Raw genomic sequence first — 19,547 nt, 5'->3', positions numbered from 1 at the left:
AAGCCTTCATTTACTTAACAACATGAAATACTGCTAGACCAACAGACCATCAGTAAAACTTTAAAAAGGACTAATAAGAACCCTGGCAACTTTAAGAAGTGCGAAATAAGCTGTTTCATGAAATATCCCGGAAGGAAAAATTAATCAAAATGATTACTTTTATAATGAGGATGATAGTATGATGTCTAATATTTATTAAAATGATTACCTTTTTATTAATCATTTCATTTAACCCTCACACTAATACTATGATGAAAATACACACAAGATGCTAATACTGCTGATCCAAGGAACACACTCTGAGAACCAGTGCTTTAGAGAATAGTCTTTCTTTCCTCTTACTCCCCTTAGTCTCTGAGCTTTGGGGCCCATGTCACATGACAGTGGAAGCACGTGACCCAGTTCACCTATGGGTCCTGGCCCGTGGGTGAGGTATTATCACAGTCCAAAACAGCAAGACAGAATGCTGGCCATCCCATGGGGTTTTTTCTTTCTTCTAGACAAAAGATACTAGAAATGCCAGATAAGTCAGCTGTCCACAGACCAGAATATTTTCAAATTAGTTCTTTTTAAGCATGTTCTCTATTAAACAGCAACGATGTTCTAGGGATAATTCATAGCACCAATACAGGTAAACGAACTGAATCATCGTGTTTGGACTCCTGATCTCACAAAAATACCTTTACCACCACCAAAACGTGATTAAATAGCTGAACACCTTCATATTAGGATAAACAAAAAGACCTGCAATTAATGTCTTTTAACTACTACTGGCTCTGGAGAAGTCTCTCATCAGGTAACATGGAAGAAAAAGAAAGCTAACACTTTCTGAGTGATGACTGTGCTAAGATGGACAATTATCTCAGAAGGGGGTTTATGTTAACACTATTTAATTAACCCTATTTAACAGATGAATACAAAAGCTCAGAAAGGGTAAGTTGTTTTCCAAAGTGCAGGTCAATGTTAAAGCCCTGAATTAAACCCAGGTCCTTTTGTCTCCAAACCTCAATTCTTTCCACTATAATATACACAAAAAAATTCCTCAAATAAAAATTTATAGAATCATAAAAATGTAGGGCGAGCAGGTCCTTAGAGACTCCCTAATTCAACACTTCATTTAAGAGGTAAGAGAACTATCAGGGGCACCTGGGTGGCTCAGTCAGTTGAGCATCCAACTTCAACTCAGGTCATTATCTCACAGTTAGTGAGTTAGAGCCCCGTATCAGGCTCACTGCTTGGCGCAGAACCTACCTTGGGTCCTCTGCATCCTCCATCTCTGTCCCTCCCTTGCCCACACTCTCTCTCTAACAATAAACAAACATTGGAAAAAAGAGGTAAGAGAAATGTGGTAAAAAAAAAAAAAAATCTCTGAAGATGGCCCCCAACAATTCCTCACCTCCTCTGTATAAGCTCACCACTCCATTCATCAAGAGGCAGAGTCTATTTCCTCTCCTTCCAACCATATGATTTACTGACCAATAAAATATGATGGAAGAAACAATGCTAATTCCAGACACAGCCCTTAGAAAGCCTAGCAGTTCCCACTAACATGTTCTCCGGGGAAGGGAGTTCAAGCTAGACTACTGAATGATGAGACATCCTATGACCAAAAAGAGGCATCATGGAGGAAAACCAAACGTGTGAGCAAGGCCTCCAGAGATTTCCACCCTAGCCTGTATCTGAAGGCACCCAAGACAGTGACCCCAGCCAATGTCATGTAAACCAGAAAATCTGCCTGGCTGGATTTTCTTTTTTATTTATTTTTTAATGTTTTATTTATTTTTGAGAGACAGAGAGAGCGAGCGAGCAGGGGAGAGGCAGAGAGAGAGGGAGGCACAGAATCCAAAGCAGGCTCCAGACTCCAAACTGTCAGCACAGTGCCCGACACAGGGCTCAAACCCATGAACTGTGAGATCATGACCTAAGCCGAAGTTGGACGCTCAACGGAGTCACCCAGGCACCCCCTGGCTGGATTTTCTGACCCGTGGGATCACATAGTTTAGGACTGGTTGGTAACATAGCTATAGATAACTGAAAAAAAAAGAGGTTAACTGACCTGTCCAAAGTCAGGAATACCAAGGACTAATATCGAAGCCCCCTTACTTCTAGTCCCAGCCACCTGCCACTGTAGTCTACAACATAAACGAACACACAAACAGGATATCAAACAGACTGACTGAACTATGGCTTTGCCACAACATTCCACTGAAAACAAATCTGAGCAAAATCACTGTACAGTAGTTGCCCAAGTTTCATCTTACATGGTTTCAGTTACCTGCAGTCACCCAAAGTCAGGAAGCAGATGCTCTTCCTCCTGACAACATGTAGTAGCATAAGCCCAAAAGTAACTTCATTCTACATCATTCACCTCACTTCATCTCATCATGTAGGCACTTTATCATCTCACATCATCATGAGAAGAATGAGTGCAGTACAAGAAGATATTCTGAGAAAGACCACATTCATGTTACTTTTATTAGTTATTGATATAATTGTTCTATTTTATTATCGTTCTCTCTTACTGTGCCTAATTTATAAATTAAACTTTATCATAGGTATGTAAGTATAGTTAAAAAAAAAAAAACAGCCTACATAGGGGTCAGTACTATCTGCAAGTTCACGCATCCACTGGGGGTCTTGGGATGTACTCCCCACAGGTAAAGGGGGACTACTGTACCCATTTGTTCACAACTCAGCCAAGCAGGGCACTCTGGCATCTTGGTGCTCTACTAACCGACTGCTATTTACAGTCTGACACATTCATTTCTCGATGCAAATCCTCCTGAGGATAGCGAAGGATGATCATCAGCCTTGTCTGTGTCTCTAGTACCTAACCCAGGGTCTTGCATGCCAGGATAAATGACAGTTTACTAAGTAACACCTCACATAGGAAAACAATTAGACTAGTCCTCACTCCAAAGAACTATGAGACCAGAAGCAAGTAAGATGCTGAGGCCAAGTCCCTCTACTACTGTACAGATTGTTACCATAAAATAATCGCCGAGGGCCATGACATTCATAAAATGTTATTTTCCCAAACACTTTCACAGCTTTGTCTTTTATTATAAATCTGATACTCAGAAGAAACGCCATCAGACATATAGTACTGTTATTTCTATCTTAGAGTTAGTTGAAAAATGGTCAGGGAGGTAACAGGATTCATCCAATTTTCACAAGTCAAACCACAATGTGAATTCAGGAAACTTGATTAAATGTCCGATGCTAATTTCATCTTCTAGAATCCTTTCCTCACGTACCTGATGATCTAAATTTCATGAAGTACTACAAAAGAACCTAAAGCAACATGCATAGAATACAGACAATCACAGAAATTTAGCACTGGACACGACCTCGACATTATCCATAACTTGTTTGCCAGCATCTATAGGGCCCAGTGAAACAAATGGTGTAACATTCTTTTGCATCTCAGACCACACTTGCAAAATACGGCGCATGCTTGTGTGAGTATGTAGGGTCACCATGAAAAACTCATTACTTGATTTTTCATGTCATCTTAAAGTCAGAATGTTACTGTCACATGCTACTCATATGCAACAAAGTGATATAGGCAGTGGCCTAGCCTCCTATATTACTTAATCACGGGCATTCCAAGACATTACTACAAGGGGAGCTTTTAAAGGACAAGAAGTGAACACTGTGCATCCTTCCATCATATGGCTGCCTGGACAGCTACACACAGCTCTTTCAGTGGGATGTCCTTCCGCATGGAATCCCCAGGGGCTGTAGAATGTAAGAACATTCGGTAGTCCCCACCCTACCTCTTGACCCCTCAACCATGCATCCCCAAAATGAATAGTGATGATAAAAACAAAGAAAGGGGAGTAGGAAAAGCAGGAAGTATAATAACCCCACAAATTCAAGGACTTGCACCAGTTCCAACCAAACCCTCCAGCTTTTACTGCTGGGACCAGGGCTGCGCTGGGCTCCCAAAGCTTTCCAAGGACAAAGGGAGGGGATCCTCACTCTCAATGCATCACTTCCGGTTCCTGAATCTGGAAAGGAAGCACACCAGAGGCAGTCTTGTGTCACTCTTAGAATGTTTTCTCTGAGGCTACTTTGGATAGTTTGAGTTGCTGTTTTCTACTGCTGCAGTTAATGGTGGTGTTTCCTGGTGAGGACAATTATAAGACAGAGCAAACTAAATATCCACAGGCCTAACAGGCTATGGACGAGAGCATATGGATCCAGCTCCCAGGCAAACAAACACTGGCCTTTAGGATGTCATGATAATTTAGGAATGAGCCAGTGATTCTAAAAGCACTTTAATTGCTGTGTTTCCTTGAATCACAATGTCTGCAGTCACACATATGTAACAAAACACAGAACAATGATGCCCTCTACAGACTTCAGAAAGAATCCAAGGAACTTACTGAGTTCTTATATCTGGTGTAAGATCCTGACTCCACTTTTCTACCCAGAATTGTTTTTTATACTAGAATAAGTTACAACATACAAAGTATATGCTTTGTATGTATGTTGGAAAAATTAAAGACTCAAGATCTAAAACTAAAGTGCTAATCAAAATAAAATATAATTTTGTCCAAGCAATTAACATGATACTGAAATAATTTACTTTCCTAAAAGACATACAGAAGCACACTTGACACATTGTCTTTTTAGCTATTAATAGAGGCTATTTTCAAAGGAATTACTTAAAATATTTTCAGAGTGGAACTGTGGACTCCTAAAAGGAGAAATAGATTCAGATGAAATTTTTTTAAGAAAAGAAATATACCACAAATTGAGTATTACAACATTCCCTGTCTGGAACTAAAAAAAAAAAAACCACTGGTAAGAAATAACTCTAAGCTCAAGTGACTTCCCTATTCTCCATGAGCCACAAGGAAAGAAACTTCTTAATCTTTGTAATAAGGAAAGTGAGGGGTTGTTATTGAGCACCTCAGAAATATTCCAGATTACTCAAGGCCTGTGTGCATATGAAAGAAGCAGAGAAATGGTCCTTCTTCTCAGGGAATGTGGCTGGGATAGTATGTTGTAAAGCCATGTGTAAACCCATATATAAACAATCAGAGGACACACAGAAAACATAAGCTGCACACAGCAGTCAAAGGAACAAAGTGAGGGGATAATCAACGTGAGAAAAGTTTAGATTGTGTGTCAAAGGAAAAGGGAGTCATTAATCAAGCCTGGAACAAGCTGATAGACAGAGACTAAGGAAGAAAAGGTAAGAGAGAACAAGAAGAGAGAACCACAGGCTAGGTCACTGCAGGCAATGCAAAGGCATCAATTTAAGAGGAATAGGTGGGCTACGTTGCCAAGTTCCAAGATGAAAACATGGGTCAGAGTTAATGAGAAAGAGGGAATAGTTCTAAGAGTGCCTTAAATCTAGCCAGAGAGTTCAGATCAGATCTGATCAAACAGAAGGAATTAGTCTGATCACTTAAGCAAGGAAGTAACATGATGAAAATGGTGTTAAGAAAACATCATTCTGGAACTTGTCTAGATAAATTGGGATGGCAAGACAGGAAAGGCATAAGAGATCATCCAGAGATTAAGGAAGAAATAGAAACCACAAGGATCATAAAGGCTAAATTTGTAAGAAAAGAAGACAGAAGCAGCAAGTCCAAGACCCTCTGCAGAGGGTGGATGTGTTATACACATTACCAGGAATAAAGGACAAGGAGATATCATAGCTGGATACATCTGGGATGTGTGACGGTAGTGTCACGTACATTCAAACCAAAAGCCAGTTCAGAAGAAAACCATGACAAACTGAATTCTTAGTTTGAGGTTTTAGGGATCAGTGTAGGCAGAGATTTGACAGAGGCAGGTGGAAAGTTGAAATTGAAAGGAGGATGAGAACCCAGGGCTGTACTTAAGCACTTTCTAATCATCCCAAAAAAAAAAAAAAAAAAGGAATAGATGAGCTTATACACACAGGAAGGGATTGGAAAAATGAAGCCCAAAAACCGGGTGTCTGGCCAGAAAGAGAGAACACTTGGAAAAGAAGTTTCATTTCAAGTCCAACAAGAACTTTGTTTCAAAGTCATCAACACTCAAAGCAAATTCCCTACTGAATGAGAAGGAACCGAAGAGCTTGAAGCCTGAAGCAGAATTATCTGGGTAATTATTGGTGAACTCTGAATTTTATATCGAGTCCATCAAGTAATCAGGACATGTTTAGTTGACCACAGTTACCTGAATGGCCAGTGTAATAGAAAAGATAATATGCAACGGGAAAAAGAGCAGCCTACTTTAGTTGGAGGGTGTCATTCATCACTAGGCAAATTCTTACTGGCTCTATGTCTTGAAAACTTAAAGCTCTCCCAAGGAATAGACAGAATTAAGAAGAAACTGGAAGATGAAGAGCTTAAGTACTGGGAGAAGAAATACAGAGGTACTTCTTTTTGCTTTGATAAGTTCCACAAAGACAAATGCTTTTCTAAAAACATTCCCAGAAATCAAGGTTACACACTCCTTCAAATTCATTTCTAATAAAGAATGTAACCATTTAAAACTTCTGTGATTTATTTTGTTAGAACACTTGAGTCTTACTCTTTCTTAAAACTTAGTATAAAATTAATTACCTAGAACTCAACTGGTATGAAAATATTTGTATAAATCTTTTTTTTTTTTCAACATAATACATAAAATCAAAGCATCAGCTTTGAAATGAGTGCTGATGACAAAGTCAATACCACATTCCCCTTTAGGTAGACTAAAAAACCTAGGACACAGAATTGAAGTGATTCACTGAGGTAAGCCAACAAGACAAAAGCCCATTTGCTATTCAACTTTCTTTCTCTAGAAGTTCAAAGGAGCTGCTCTTCACTTTTACTTTTATTACAAAGAGGAAATTACTGTCAATTCTTGGACATATTTCTCTTTCTGTGGTTGTTCTAAGGAATGCAGAGACTAAGGTTAACTGAAATTCAGTGCAGTACATAAAACTAGAAAAGCTACAAAGGAGGAGAAGGAAAAATATAGATAGTAAAGATGCAGGGAGATTTTTTTAAAAAGTAAAACCTCTACTCTACTCCTAAACGTTAATACAACCTTAAACTTGTTACTTTAAATTTAGAAAATGACTCAGTCTTCCTGCCCCCAAACTCCAGCTCCCTACCCTCCCCAGAATAAAAAGTAGACAAATATCAACAGCAAAAGTAAAAGCTTTAAGTCTCCTGGAGTGGGTGGGAAGGAGGAGGAGGGGGTTATTACACATTCTCTGTGAAAGAAGACAAAGCCAGATCCACATTCCAGGGAAATCTGTCTGGTCCGAGTTTTTCCTTAAATACAGATTGGCCTGTCACTAAGCCAAGCTCTGTAATCTTCCCAGGCTGCCACCGCTGGGGAAGCCAGGAATCCCTTCTAATTAATCAAGCCCTCCCAACAAAAATTTTCCCACCCACAATAAAGTAGATTGGGGGGAGGGGAAGCAGCAGAGCAAGCTTTGTAGCCAAAAGAATTCTAGACTTTGGTGTAATACCTAACTAATCCAAGAAAACAGATGCAGGAAGCAGAGGAAATGATCTACAAACAGAGACAGACAATGAAGTAGTAACCTTTCAAAGTACTACTTTGCTGGAACCCAAGCTGAAAATTTTAAATCCTAAAATGTAATTATTATCGGGAGTGAGACCTGGCAATATTACATACTTTTAAAAATACCTTTAAAGCAGGGGATGGACCCATAAACCTTTCAGAAGCCAATACCATATACACTGATTTGGCACTTTTGACCATAAATTTGTTATTCAAATTTATTTTCTTCTCACTAAAGCTTTGTGTTTTTATGGATAAAAGCCCATGATTAATACAGCTTATGTCCGTGCCTATTTCTTGTTTCCACTTGTAAAGGAAACGGCCTTGCCTTGGCCTTGCTAATTTATCCACCCTTGCAGCCAGTTTAACCCAAGGTAACTTTACTGAAAGCTTACTCTGACAAGAAGCGAAGAGGTGGGAGCATAGAAGGATGCATGGATTGAGACCCAAAGTGTCCAACACAGCTGCTACTAGCCATGTGTGCTTCCTGAACACTTAAATTGTGGCTAACAGGAATTGAGATGTGCTTTAAGAGACATTTATACAGAAAGACAGATAAATATTTCAGACTTTGCAGGCAATGATGTCATTGTTGCAACTGTTCAACTCTAGCATTGTAGCATAAAAGCGGCCAGAGACAATATGTAAACAAACAATACGCAGAGACAATATGGAATGGCTGCATTCCAACAAAACTTTATTTACAAAAGCAAGAGCTAATCTGTGAGATGAAATTTGCTGACCCCTGGCCCCTGAACAATGTATAATTTTTAGAAATTCTAAAATACTGGGGTGGGTGCAGAACTAGAATTAAGATCACTAAGGAGCCTTGGGAAGATGTGTGTTGGCTGTCACCACTACGCACAAATTAGAAAGGAGTCCTAGAAGTATGGGACTTATCTCGCTACCACAAGTTGCAGTGACCCACAAGTCAAGAGACCCTGAAAGCTCTGGTTCCAAGGGCTCTCATCTCATTCACTGTTGCCATTTCCTGGAATTCTGGCCTAGGAGACAATTTTAAGAAAGAGTTCAAGGACAGGGACACAATGAGTTTTAAAAAAAAAAAAAAAAAGAGCTCTATTATGTGCAGGAAGGTGAAAAGACTTTTTTTTTCTTCAGCTAAAGAAGGATAAGCTGTTTGCATGGATAATTAATACCATTCCAGGGAAAGTCTCAGAATAAACAACGAAGGTGCAAGGAGCAAACTATTCAGTGTTCACTGGGTGTTCTATTACTTTAGAAACCATGCTCTATCCAAGTATTGTTCAACCCAGAGAGCCAAAAGTACATGCATCTATATGAAAATTTGCTTAAGTCCTTTTAAATTTTACTCAAATTACGGATTATGGTAATGCATATACACAGATTAGAGCTACTTATCAAAAAGAGGCCTCTTCTGCCTTACGCTGTCCCTACCTTTCCCCAGCTCTCACTCACCAGGAGCAGCCACACTGAAAGCAGCTATTTGATCTGGTATTTACTATCATATTTCTAAATACTATGTTCTCACTATTAATTTCTCATTACTTCAGTTTCACATACTTTCTATTGATAAGGACAATGCTTACAATCACCACCCAGACATTTCCTTCCCCAGTCTTCCAACATTTGGAGTTCACAACGATGGAATGTACCCTCTGTTCACTGCTGAGCCATGTAGTATACTGTGCTTACTTTCCTGTCTCATATAATCTTTGGTTCGCTTTAGTTAAGAGCTGCATCATTTTTCTTTTGTTTAGCGTCCCATATTCTTATCACTACATCATTCCCACACTCTCTGACAGACCTAAAAAACCTCCTCTCTGTACCCTCAAATATGCGAGTTATTTCATCCTTTCGTTTCTTGTTGAAGATCTCTTTCGTGGAACCCTATATCCCGTGCCAATCCAACTAGCTATGTTCTAGGCAGAACATACTGCTGACTCCGTGGGATTAGCTCAGGCACCCACCTGCAAGACTGCCCGTTTCCCAGGCTCTCTGTCTCACTCTTGCTCTCTTTACTCCCTCATTTTGGAAAACCACATCCTTCCTAAAACAAGGCACACTTGGACATTTTTTTAGGCTTTGCATCTCTGTAAATGTCTCTGTTCTGCCTTATCTGTCAGAAAGGCTAAAATCAAAAACACAAGAAATAAGAAGCGTTGGCAAGGATGTGCAGAAGACGAAACCCTAGTGCTCTGCAGGTAGGAATACAACTGTCAGGGCCACTGTGGAAAACAGTGTGAGGTACCCCAAACAATTAAAGACAGAATTGCCATGTGGTCCAGTAATTCTACTACTGGGAATTTACCTAAATAACATGAAAACCCTATTTGTAAACATTAGATTATAATTTGCTAACTAGTAAAAAATTATATTTTTATAACAAAATTAACAAACCTGATCTAAGCAACATATATAGTTCAGTGCATCTGACATCCATCCCATTTTTCAAGCGCTTATGGAATATTTTCCAAAATAGAGGAATAATGCTAAACAACAAAATGATTATTTGAAAATTCTCGGCACGCCTGGGTGGTTCAGTTGATTAGGTGTCCAACTTTTGATTTGGCTCAGGCCATAATCTCAAGGCTCAGGGTCATTATCTCATGCTTCCTGAGATAGGGCCCAGAGTAGGGCTCCACGCTGAGAGCAGGGAGCCTGCTTGGGATTCTCTCTCTCCCTCTCTCCCTCCCTCTCTCTCTCTCTCTCTGCCCCTCCTTAACTTGCTCACATGTGCACTCTCTCTCAAAATAAATAGACTTAAAAAAAAAAACTCGCAAATACTTAGAAATTATATAAATTTTAATAACCCACGGATGAAAAATTAAATCACAGCAAGAATTAGAAAATATGTTTATTTGAAAAACAAAATCCCTACTTTAAGTGCATCTGTAACAAGAAGGATACAATTAAAGTAGTAAATGTTTAGAGAGAAAAATTTATAGTTTTAAGTGTATATATTAGAAAAGGCTCAAAATCAGTGATTTAAGCTTCCCCCTTAAACGGGACAGAGAAGAGCACATTTACTCAAAGAAAAGAGAAGGAATAAAATAATAAAGAATTCCAAAAAATAGAAAACAAGTACACTACAGGAAAAGGAAAGTCAAAGCCAAAAACTGGTTCTCTGTCTGAAAAGCTTACTAAATAAACAAACTCCTAACAGTATAATAATCCCTCCTTTGGAAATGCAAATCAAAACCAAGTTATCACCTCACACCTACTAGAATGGCTGTTATAAAGACCAAGAGAAGGGAATGCTGGTGGGGCTGTGTAAGAAGAGGAACTTGGCTGGTCCATGACTGGTGGGAATGCAAACTGGTGCAACCATTATGGATAACAGTAGGCAGGTTCCTCAGAAACTAAAAATTCAACCACCATGTGATGCAACCATTCCATTTCTGGGTATATATGCAAAGGAAATGAAATCACTCTCTCTAAGAGCGGTCTGCACCCCATGTTCTCTGCAGCATTACTCATAATACAAAAGACAGGGAAACCAACTAAATGTCCATCAATGGATGAATGAATAAAGAATATGTGGCATAAGTACACAATGGAATACTATTTAGCCATTTTAAAAAAAGGAAATCCTGTTTGTGAGAAATGGATAGACTTTGAGGGCATTATGCTAAGTGAAATAAGTCAGAGAAAGATAAATAATGTGTGCTCTCACTTATATATGGAATCCGAAGACATCAAACTCATAGGAACACAGAACAGAATGGTGGTTGTCAGAAGTAGCAGGAAAAATAGAAAGATGTTGGTCAAAGGGCTAAACTTCGTTATAAGATGAATGAATTCTGGGGATCTAATGTGACAACAGTTAACAATACTGTATTGTATACTTGAAAGTTTGCTACCAGAGTAGAGCTTTAATGTTCTTACCATAAGAACAGCAAAATGGTAATTATGTAAGGTAAAGGATGTGTCAACTAACTTTACTGTGGTAAACACTTCACCACATATCAAATCACTGCATTGTATACCTTAAGCTTACACAATGTTGTATGTCAGTTATATCTCATAAAGCAGGGAGGAGGAAAAAAAACCACCCCTTGGAAGGTTCAAGCCTGCCGGTCAGAATATGTGGGAACCAGGATAGTTGAGAGTTGGTATCCTAATGTCCATAAAAGGATAAAAGAGAAAGGAGAGTTGGGAAGAAACTCATTCCAGTTAAGCTCAGAGCTGTAAAGAACTTCAATTTTCAGTTCTCTGTACAATGCTTGACACATACGTAAGTACCAGATTTGTAGATATCCTCATATAATAATACTCTGTGGTTCATAATGGGTCAGTTTGTCCATACTTTCTTGGAGCAGGAACTATTCAGTAGAGCTTTCTCCTTCATTCTCCTTTTTTTTTTTTTAATGTTTATTTATTCTTGAGAGAGAGAGAAACAGGGGATGAGCGGGAGAGGGGCAGAGACAGACACAGAATTCAAAGCAGGCTCCAGGCTCTGAGCTGTCAGCACAGAGCCCAACATGGGGCTCAAACTCACAGATCTCGAGATCATGACCTGAGCTGAAGTGAAACCAGTAACTGACTAAGCCACCCAGGGGCCCCTCTTTCAATCTCTTGATAAACTGTGACCTTCAGGAAAATGCAACTAAAAACAAAATCACTGTCTGCAAACCAAGGAAGCAACATGGAAGCTTGCCATCGATCCAGGGCTTCAACAAGGGCAAAGGAAGGGAAAACAGCAAGGAAAATACTGGAAAATACTAAAAACACCAACCTTGTGCCAGACTCCGTTGTGGGTTGCAAAGTTGTACTACCCACAAGGTGGTGAATCCCAAGCCATGAAATTAATATAAAGCCTGGTCCAAAACCACTGAAATGCCAGTGGTTTCCGCAGAACTAAATGTGAAACTGCTCAGCTGCGCTCCAGGGCTCCATAAGTCCTTCCACCAGAGAGAGAGAGAGAGAGAGCGCGCGCGCAAGCCCGTGCACGTGCACATGTGCAACATGGACCATGTGCAGGATGTGACTGAAAATGAGCAATTAAAAATTACACACATGAGGGCGCCTGGATGGCTCAGTCGGTTGAGCTCCAACGGTCATGATCATGATCATGAACGGTCATGATCTCGCAGTTTGTGAGTTCGAGCCCTGCATCAGGCTCTGTGCTGACAACTCAGAGCCTGGAGCCTGCTTCAGATTGTGTCTCCCTCTCTGTCTGATCCTCCCCCACTCATGCTCTGTTTCTCTCTCTCAAAAATAAATTAAAAACTTTTAAAAAAAAATTACACACATGAACATAGATCACCAGTCTATTCCACACTTAGTATATAATAGTGGAAGTAACAAAACAATCTAAAAGAGACTGAAATAAATTACTTTAAAATTATAAAGAAGATAAAAGGAGGATACTTTTATTTTTAAAATAACACAAGTATATATTTAAAAAAAAAACTGGTATAATTTGAATTAAAAAAAAAATAACCAGGGCACCTGGGTGGCTTAGTTGGTTAACCATCCGACTTAGGCTCATGATGTCACAGCTCCTGAGTTCGAGCCCTGCGTAGGGCTCTGTGCTGACAGATCAGAGCCTAAAACCTGCTTTGGATTCTGTGTCTCCATCTCTCTCTGGCCCTCCCTGACTTAGGCTCTGTCTGTCTCTCTCTCTCTCTCCGTCTCAAAAATAAACATTAAAAAAATAAAATAAAATAACCAAACACAAATTCTCAACTGAAAAATATAGTCACTAAAAATAAACAAGAATAGATTAAATACAGATTAAACAGCAAATTAAATACAGATGAGAAGATTTTAATGAACTGGAATAGGTCTAGTAAAAAGGGTTCTGGGGGCACCCAGGTGGCTCAGTTACTTAAGTGCCCAACTCTTGATTTGGGCTCAGGTCATGATCTCATGGTTCACGGGTTCGAGCCCCACATTGGGCTACACACTGACAGCATGTAACCTGCTTGGGATTCTTTTTCCCTTGCTCTCTGCCCCTCTCCCATCCCTCTGTTTCTCAAAATAAATAAATAAACTTAAAACAAAAAAGCTCTCTGAATGCAATGCAGAGACATAAAGAGAAATAATAAAAGGCATATGGCCAAGCAGCACTCCTATAAATCTACCAGAACAGCATTTGTAGGAATGTACAATGCATCCCAAACCAGAAAAACAACAAGCTTGAGACTTCATAGTGAAATTGTAAAACCTCAAAGATAGAAATAAAATCTAAAGGGCATCCAGAAAGAAAAAATTTGATAACGAAGAAAGAAATCACAACGAGGCAGATAGCATACTTCTGTAGGGGCTAGTCTCCACGGATGTGCCCCCACCATTCTTCCCTTCCCCAGGAGCACATGCTGCTTCTCACATCAAAGGCTGCTCCTACCCTTGCGCTGGGCCCTTTGAGTGTGCTGACCAATGGAATACAGCATAGGTGCCACCTGAGACATCTGAGAGCAGGCCTTCAAAGAACTGACAAATTATACTTCTGTCTTCTAGAAACTCTTGCTCTGGGACACCATCCCTCAAAACTCAGCCCCCGTGCTAGTTGGTGCCCAAGCCACACAGAGTAGCCTTGTGAATGAGAATGAAGGGCAACAATTAACAGCCCCAGGTGAGATCCCAACCACAGCCAGTGTCAGCTGACAGCCATGTATGTCCTCCTTGATGTTCCAGCTGAACTGAGTCCCCAGATAATTGCAGCCCCAGCCATCATCAAAAAGAGAAATGACCCAAATGATACCAGGCAACCTGGAATGGTAAGAAAGAACATAATGGCTTGTGTTTTAAACACTAAATTTTAAGGTGGTTTTAAATATCAATCAATATCTACAGTGTTTCTCAGTTGCAGTAACAGATTCCAGAAGACAATGGCAAAATATCTTCCAAGTGCTAAGGACAAATAACACTCAACCTAGATTTCTATAACCAACTATCTAGAATTAAGCCAAAAAATACATTCTTAGACAAACAGGGAAAGTTCACCACTTAACAATCTCTCGTGAAAAGAAATACTACAGAACACATGGATACAAGAAATAATTGTAAGTCATGAAAATTATAAATATGTTGTAAATCTAATAAGCCATGACTTGATAAAAATAATATATAACTACAATATTAAGTAGTATCTGATCTGGTTAAATACTGTAATTTGTCTGTTTTGGTGTTTCTGTTAATAAGTTTATTTATTTATTTAGAGAGAGAGAGCGAACGCATGAGTGCTGGAGGGGCAGAGAGAATCCCAAGCAGGCTGCACTGTCAGCACAGAGCCCAGCGTGAGGTCTGAACTCATGAACCATGAGATAATGACCTGAGCCTAAACCAGAGTCAGATAGTTAACCGACTGAGCCACCCAGGTGCCCCTGTTTTGATGTTTTGAATATTAAATGTAACACTAGCATATAAAAGATGTCCTAAATAGCCAACACAGCTGAAGGCATCTCAAGGACTTTATACTCACTATTAATTCTTCCCCTCCCCTTCCCCACCACCCCTCACACACAGTTCTCTCATCCCCCCTCACTTGAGAAGGTCTCAGCCACAGCCATCAAGAGAGACAGAAGAGAAACTAATAAAAAACAACAGAGAACAGCGAGGCAAGAGATCTCTCTACAGGCATTCAACCACCTGCAGCATTTGGCACCTACTTCTTTATTTTCATCTGCTTTGTCATAATCAAAACTCATGTCACTGATGTACAAACATGAATAACAATTTTTAACATTTAGGATCAAGTTATGACCAAAAGGCATCTTACCTAGATTTTAAGCAAGAAACTCTCATAAGCATATGAACTATTAATTTTTCCCCTATCTCATTTTTAATTTTTTTCTCAAGGAATAGCAAGTTTAAAAATATGTACTGCTTCATGAATTTCCATGTCATCCTTGTTCAGGGGCCATGCTAATCCTCTGTATTGTTCCAATTTTAGTATATGTGCTGCCCAAGCAAGCCCCTCCACCTCGTTCTTAACAAGCAAACCTTCAATCACCTAAAGTTTTCGGTAAAATTCCTAGTTTAAAGAGTAGAAGGAAAGTTCAGAGCTTCAATTGTCAGTGCACACAGAACTCAGTTATATTAGAAAATGATTAACCATTTTAAAGAAGACTATTAAGCACTACTTACTTTAACAGCAAATTTCTTTGACGCCATAGTTTACTGATTCCAGAGTAATTACAGACCTTTAATAGAAAAGAAAAAGTTGTAAGTAGGTATATAAAAATCTTTATATTTGATAATATAAAGGAGAAAGGATGGCTGAATAATCAAATATCAATAAGTATTTGCAATATAAATGTTTAGTTATGATTGGTCTTTAAAAGCTATTAAATTAGTAACTTAAAAACCACTAACAAAGGAAAGCACAGGCTCAGATGCATTCTACCAAACATTAAAGAATTAATATCATGGGGAGACTGGGTGGCTCAGTCAGTTAAGTGGCCGACTTCAGCTCAGGTCTTGATCTCACGTTGTGACTTCAAGCCCTGCAGCAAGCTCTGTGCTGACAGCTCAGAGCCTCGAGCCTGCTTCCAATTCTGTGTCTCCTTCTGTCTCTGACCCTTCCCCACGCACTCTGTGTGTCTCTCTCTCAAAAATAAATTAACATTTAAAAAAATTTTTTAAAAGAATATCAATGCTTCACAATTCTTTTTTAAAAAATACAAGCACAAGATGGCCATGTCTGGGTGGCTCAGTTGGTTAAGCATATAACTCTTGATTTCAGCTCAGGTCATGATTTCAAAGGTTCATGGGTTCGAACCCTATGTCAGGCTCTGTGCTGACAGTGCAGAGCCTACTTTGGATTCTCTGTCTCCCTCTCTTTCTGCGCCCCCACCTCTGTCTCAAAACTAAAAAAAAATTAACATTAAAGAACAAAACCACAAGAAAAATTTCTTAAATCATTTTAAGAGGTCAATATTATCCTGACACCAACACCAGAGAAATCACAAAAAAGGAAAACTACACACTAATATCCTTTATGAATAAAGACACAAAAATCCTCAACAAATATTACAAATCAAATCTAGTATATGGAGGATTATACACAATGTATAAACTTGGATTTATCCCAGGAATACAAGTTTGATTTAAAATCTAAAAATTAATCAATATAATCCATTATAAATAGAATATAAAAGAATCCAGATGGTATAAAATTTAAAAATTATCAAAACCAACACTCTTATTTAAAAAAAAAAAATCCACACACTAGTTAATAGAATACATCCTCAACTGATAAAGAGCATCTATGAAAGCCCACAGCTAAAATCATACCTGCTGGTGAAAGACTAATGATGAGGGTGGATTCTTGGATTTTTGGTCTCCTGCTCTCTCTGCCTCTCCCCCTGCTGTTTATTCTCTTTCTTACTTTCTCTCTCTCTCAAAAATAAGCATTTTTTAAATTTTTTAAAAAAAATTTTAAAAGAGAGTCAACTGTTTCTATACGACCCTTTACTGGGCTCAGCCAGGCAAATGCCCTCTCTCACCCCTGCAGCAAGAAATCTAGAGAATTACTTTCTGGAGAGGGTAAGGAAGAGGATCTCTGGTCTGGAAAACACCAGGCACAGCATGAAGGGCAGACTACCCTACTGAAAAAAGAAAATTAAAGGAAGATTTACAAACTTACTGATATCTTCTAACCCATACATCCCTTATGATGGTTAATTTTATATGTCAATTTATCTGAGTTATCTATGCCCAGATAACTACTAATAAGACATTATCCCTGGATATGTTTGTGAGGGTGTTTCTGGGATAAATTAGCATTTGAATTGGTGCACAGAGTAAAGCAGACAGGCCCCCCCAGTGTAGGTGGGCATCATTCAATCCATCGAAGGCCCACATGGAACAAAAATGTACAGGAAGAGTGAACTGGGACATTCATATTGAGCTGGGACACCCATATAGTCTCCTGCTCTCAGACTTAAGCACTCCCGGTTTGCAGGCCTTTGCGCGGAGAATGAATTACACCAGTGACTTTCCTGGTTCTCCAGCTGGTAGACGGCAGATCATGGGACTTCTCAGTCTCCACAATAGCACGGGCCAATTCCTATCATATTTATATACACCTTACACTGGTTTTGAGTCTCCAGAGAACCCTGACTCGTATACCCTCTATCCTGCCTCGGCTCTCCAAATAGGAGACTAAAACCTCCCCCTTCAAGGAACAGGACTAACCTGAAAGGCAGGATCTCTAAGTACTGACATCAGGGACTCCCCTAGGAAAAGCCTAGATAGATGGCTCTAAAGTGAAGCCCACACTCACAAGCCCCACATCTGTATGGAAAACTGATTTCCACCTTTTTATTCCCCCACTCTCAAATACATGCAAACAACCAGGAATCACTTGCTATCCAAGGAAAGACTCTTTCATGAAAGAAAACAAAACAAACAGAAAAAACAATTACTTGGCCAAAACCGAGACTATGCAGGGAAAGGGAACCATTTGTTAAGAAACTATAATTAATATCAGGGAAAAAGAAGATACTGCAACGAAAAAGCAATATATACAGTAACAAAAAATAGGGACTTTCAGAAAACAATTAAAATTATGAGAGCTGGAATAAAGAAACAACACGAATGCTGAAGGATCAAGTTCAGTAAGTCCTTCAAAAACTTCATCAAAAAATTTAAAAAGATGAAAAATAAGAGAGAACACATTAAAAATTAAAGAACCAGTACAGGAGGATCCATACATGGAAGCTGGGATGGTAACGTCTCATATTAGGGCATATATCACAGTAAAACATCAGGCACTGGGAACAAAAAATTAAAAAATTTAAATTCAAAAAAATTACCAACAGTGTGGGAGGTGGATAGAAGCGGTGGTAAGAAAATATTTGGCTCCAAACTGCTCAAACCAAATCCAGAGACCGAAAGACAATAGAGAAATATCTTCAAAATTCTGAAGAAAATTGTTTCCAACCTCCAATTGCATTTAAACAGGAGGGGGAGGGGGCATTTTTAGACATGCAAGGTCTTAAAAAAATTTAAATCCCCTGCGTCCTTTCTCAGAAAGCAACTAAAGATGTGCCTCACCCAAATGAGCAATTAAACAAGAAACAGGAAGATACAGGAAACAGGAAGGCCACGATGGGCAAAAGGCAGAGGAAATCCCAAGATCTGGTGAAAGCAGATCCCTGCCTGAGGTCCTGGCTGAATCCAGGAGAGAACCATCAGTGCAGGCTACAGCAGTTTACCAGTCTCCAGGAGATGCAGCTTTAAAAGTGTCTGCAAGCACACAAAATTAAGTTTAGACAACTGGTGGAGAATATAAGATTGAATTAGAACAGAAACATGGAAAGCTAGGCAACTGAATAATAACAAGGCAATTACTGATACTAGGGTAAACAAAAACTGCAAGAAAATAAAAAGAGTATTTCATATACAGCTCAATTACGACTAGCATTTATAGCCACGGTAACAAACACTGAATCGTGACTTAAACCATATTATGGTTACGACAATATTATGAGGATGGGAAATATATATATGTTTTTCTGTATTATATGGTAGGGGTATAGGCACTAAAAGCTCCTTTTAATGATAAGGGAATGTTTAGAAGCAAAGCCTAAAATCGATTTTAAAAAAAACAATAACAACCACCACCACCAACAGTAATAATACAGCAGAAATATAGTAAGTTAGCTACACGGACCCAATTGTTAAGTGCTAAACTTGGCTCCAACATGAAGACTAAGTTGAAGAGAGCTGCTCTCCAGGAAGGAATGAGGTGAAAAGGATGCCATAACTCACAAGCCTTGTACATGGAACTATTTGCCTGTTTAAATTGTGTGCACAGAAGCTTTTAGAGCAGCACTGGACAAGAGAAACAGAATGCAAGCCTCAGAAGTACTTTCCAGTTTTCTAGTAGAAGCAGTTAATAAAAAAGTAAAAGAGAAACAGAAGAAATTAACTTTAATAGTATTTTTATTTAACCTAAAAATCCAACACATTATCATTTCAGCACATAATCAATATAAAAATATTTACTGTCTTGGTGTTTAAGTCTTTGAAGTCAGGTGGATATTTTATGTTTCCAGCACATTCAGACGGGCCATATGACAAGTGTTTCA

At 39.0% G+C, this 19,547-nt stretch overlaps 1 protein-coding gene and 1 pseudogene across 1 annotated transcript in view; both read right to left on the bottom strand.

Annotated features, from left to right (window-relative positions):
- The window catches only part of LOC120226560 (SLX4 interacting protein), a 189,725-nt gene that overhangs the window by 156,182 nt on the left and 13,996 nt on the right, over positions 1–19,547 (bottom strand). The window contains 1 exon segment of the mRNA XM_039224733.1: positions 15,598–15,653. Within this exon segment, the coding sequence (XP_039080664.1) occupies positions 15,598–15,624 (27 nt within the window). The 5' untranslated portion in view covers positions 15,625–15,653.
- Positions 15,323–15,423, bottom strand: LOC120226837 (annotated as a pseudogene).

This window comes from Hyaena hyaena, unplaced genomic scaffold, assembly GCF_003009895.1.
Source record: "Hyaena hyaena isolate Hyena2069 unplaced genomic scaffold, ASM300989v1 scaffold_16, whole genome shotgun sequence".
NCBI classification, from domain to species: domain Eukaryota; kingdom Metazoa; phylum Chordata; class Mammalia; order Carnivora; family Hyaenidae; genus Hyaena; species Hyaena hyaena.
Note: the sequence above shows the minus strand (reverse complement) of the source record. Positions and strands in the feature narration are given on the sequence as shown.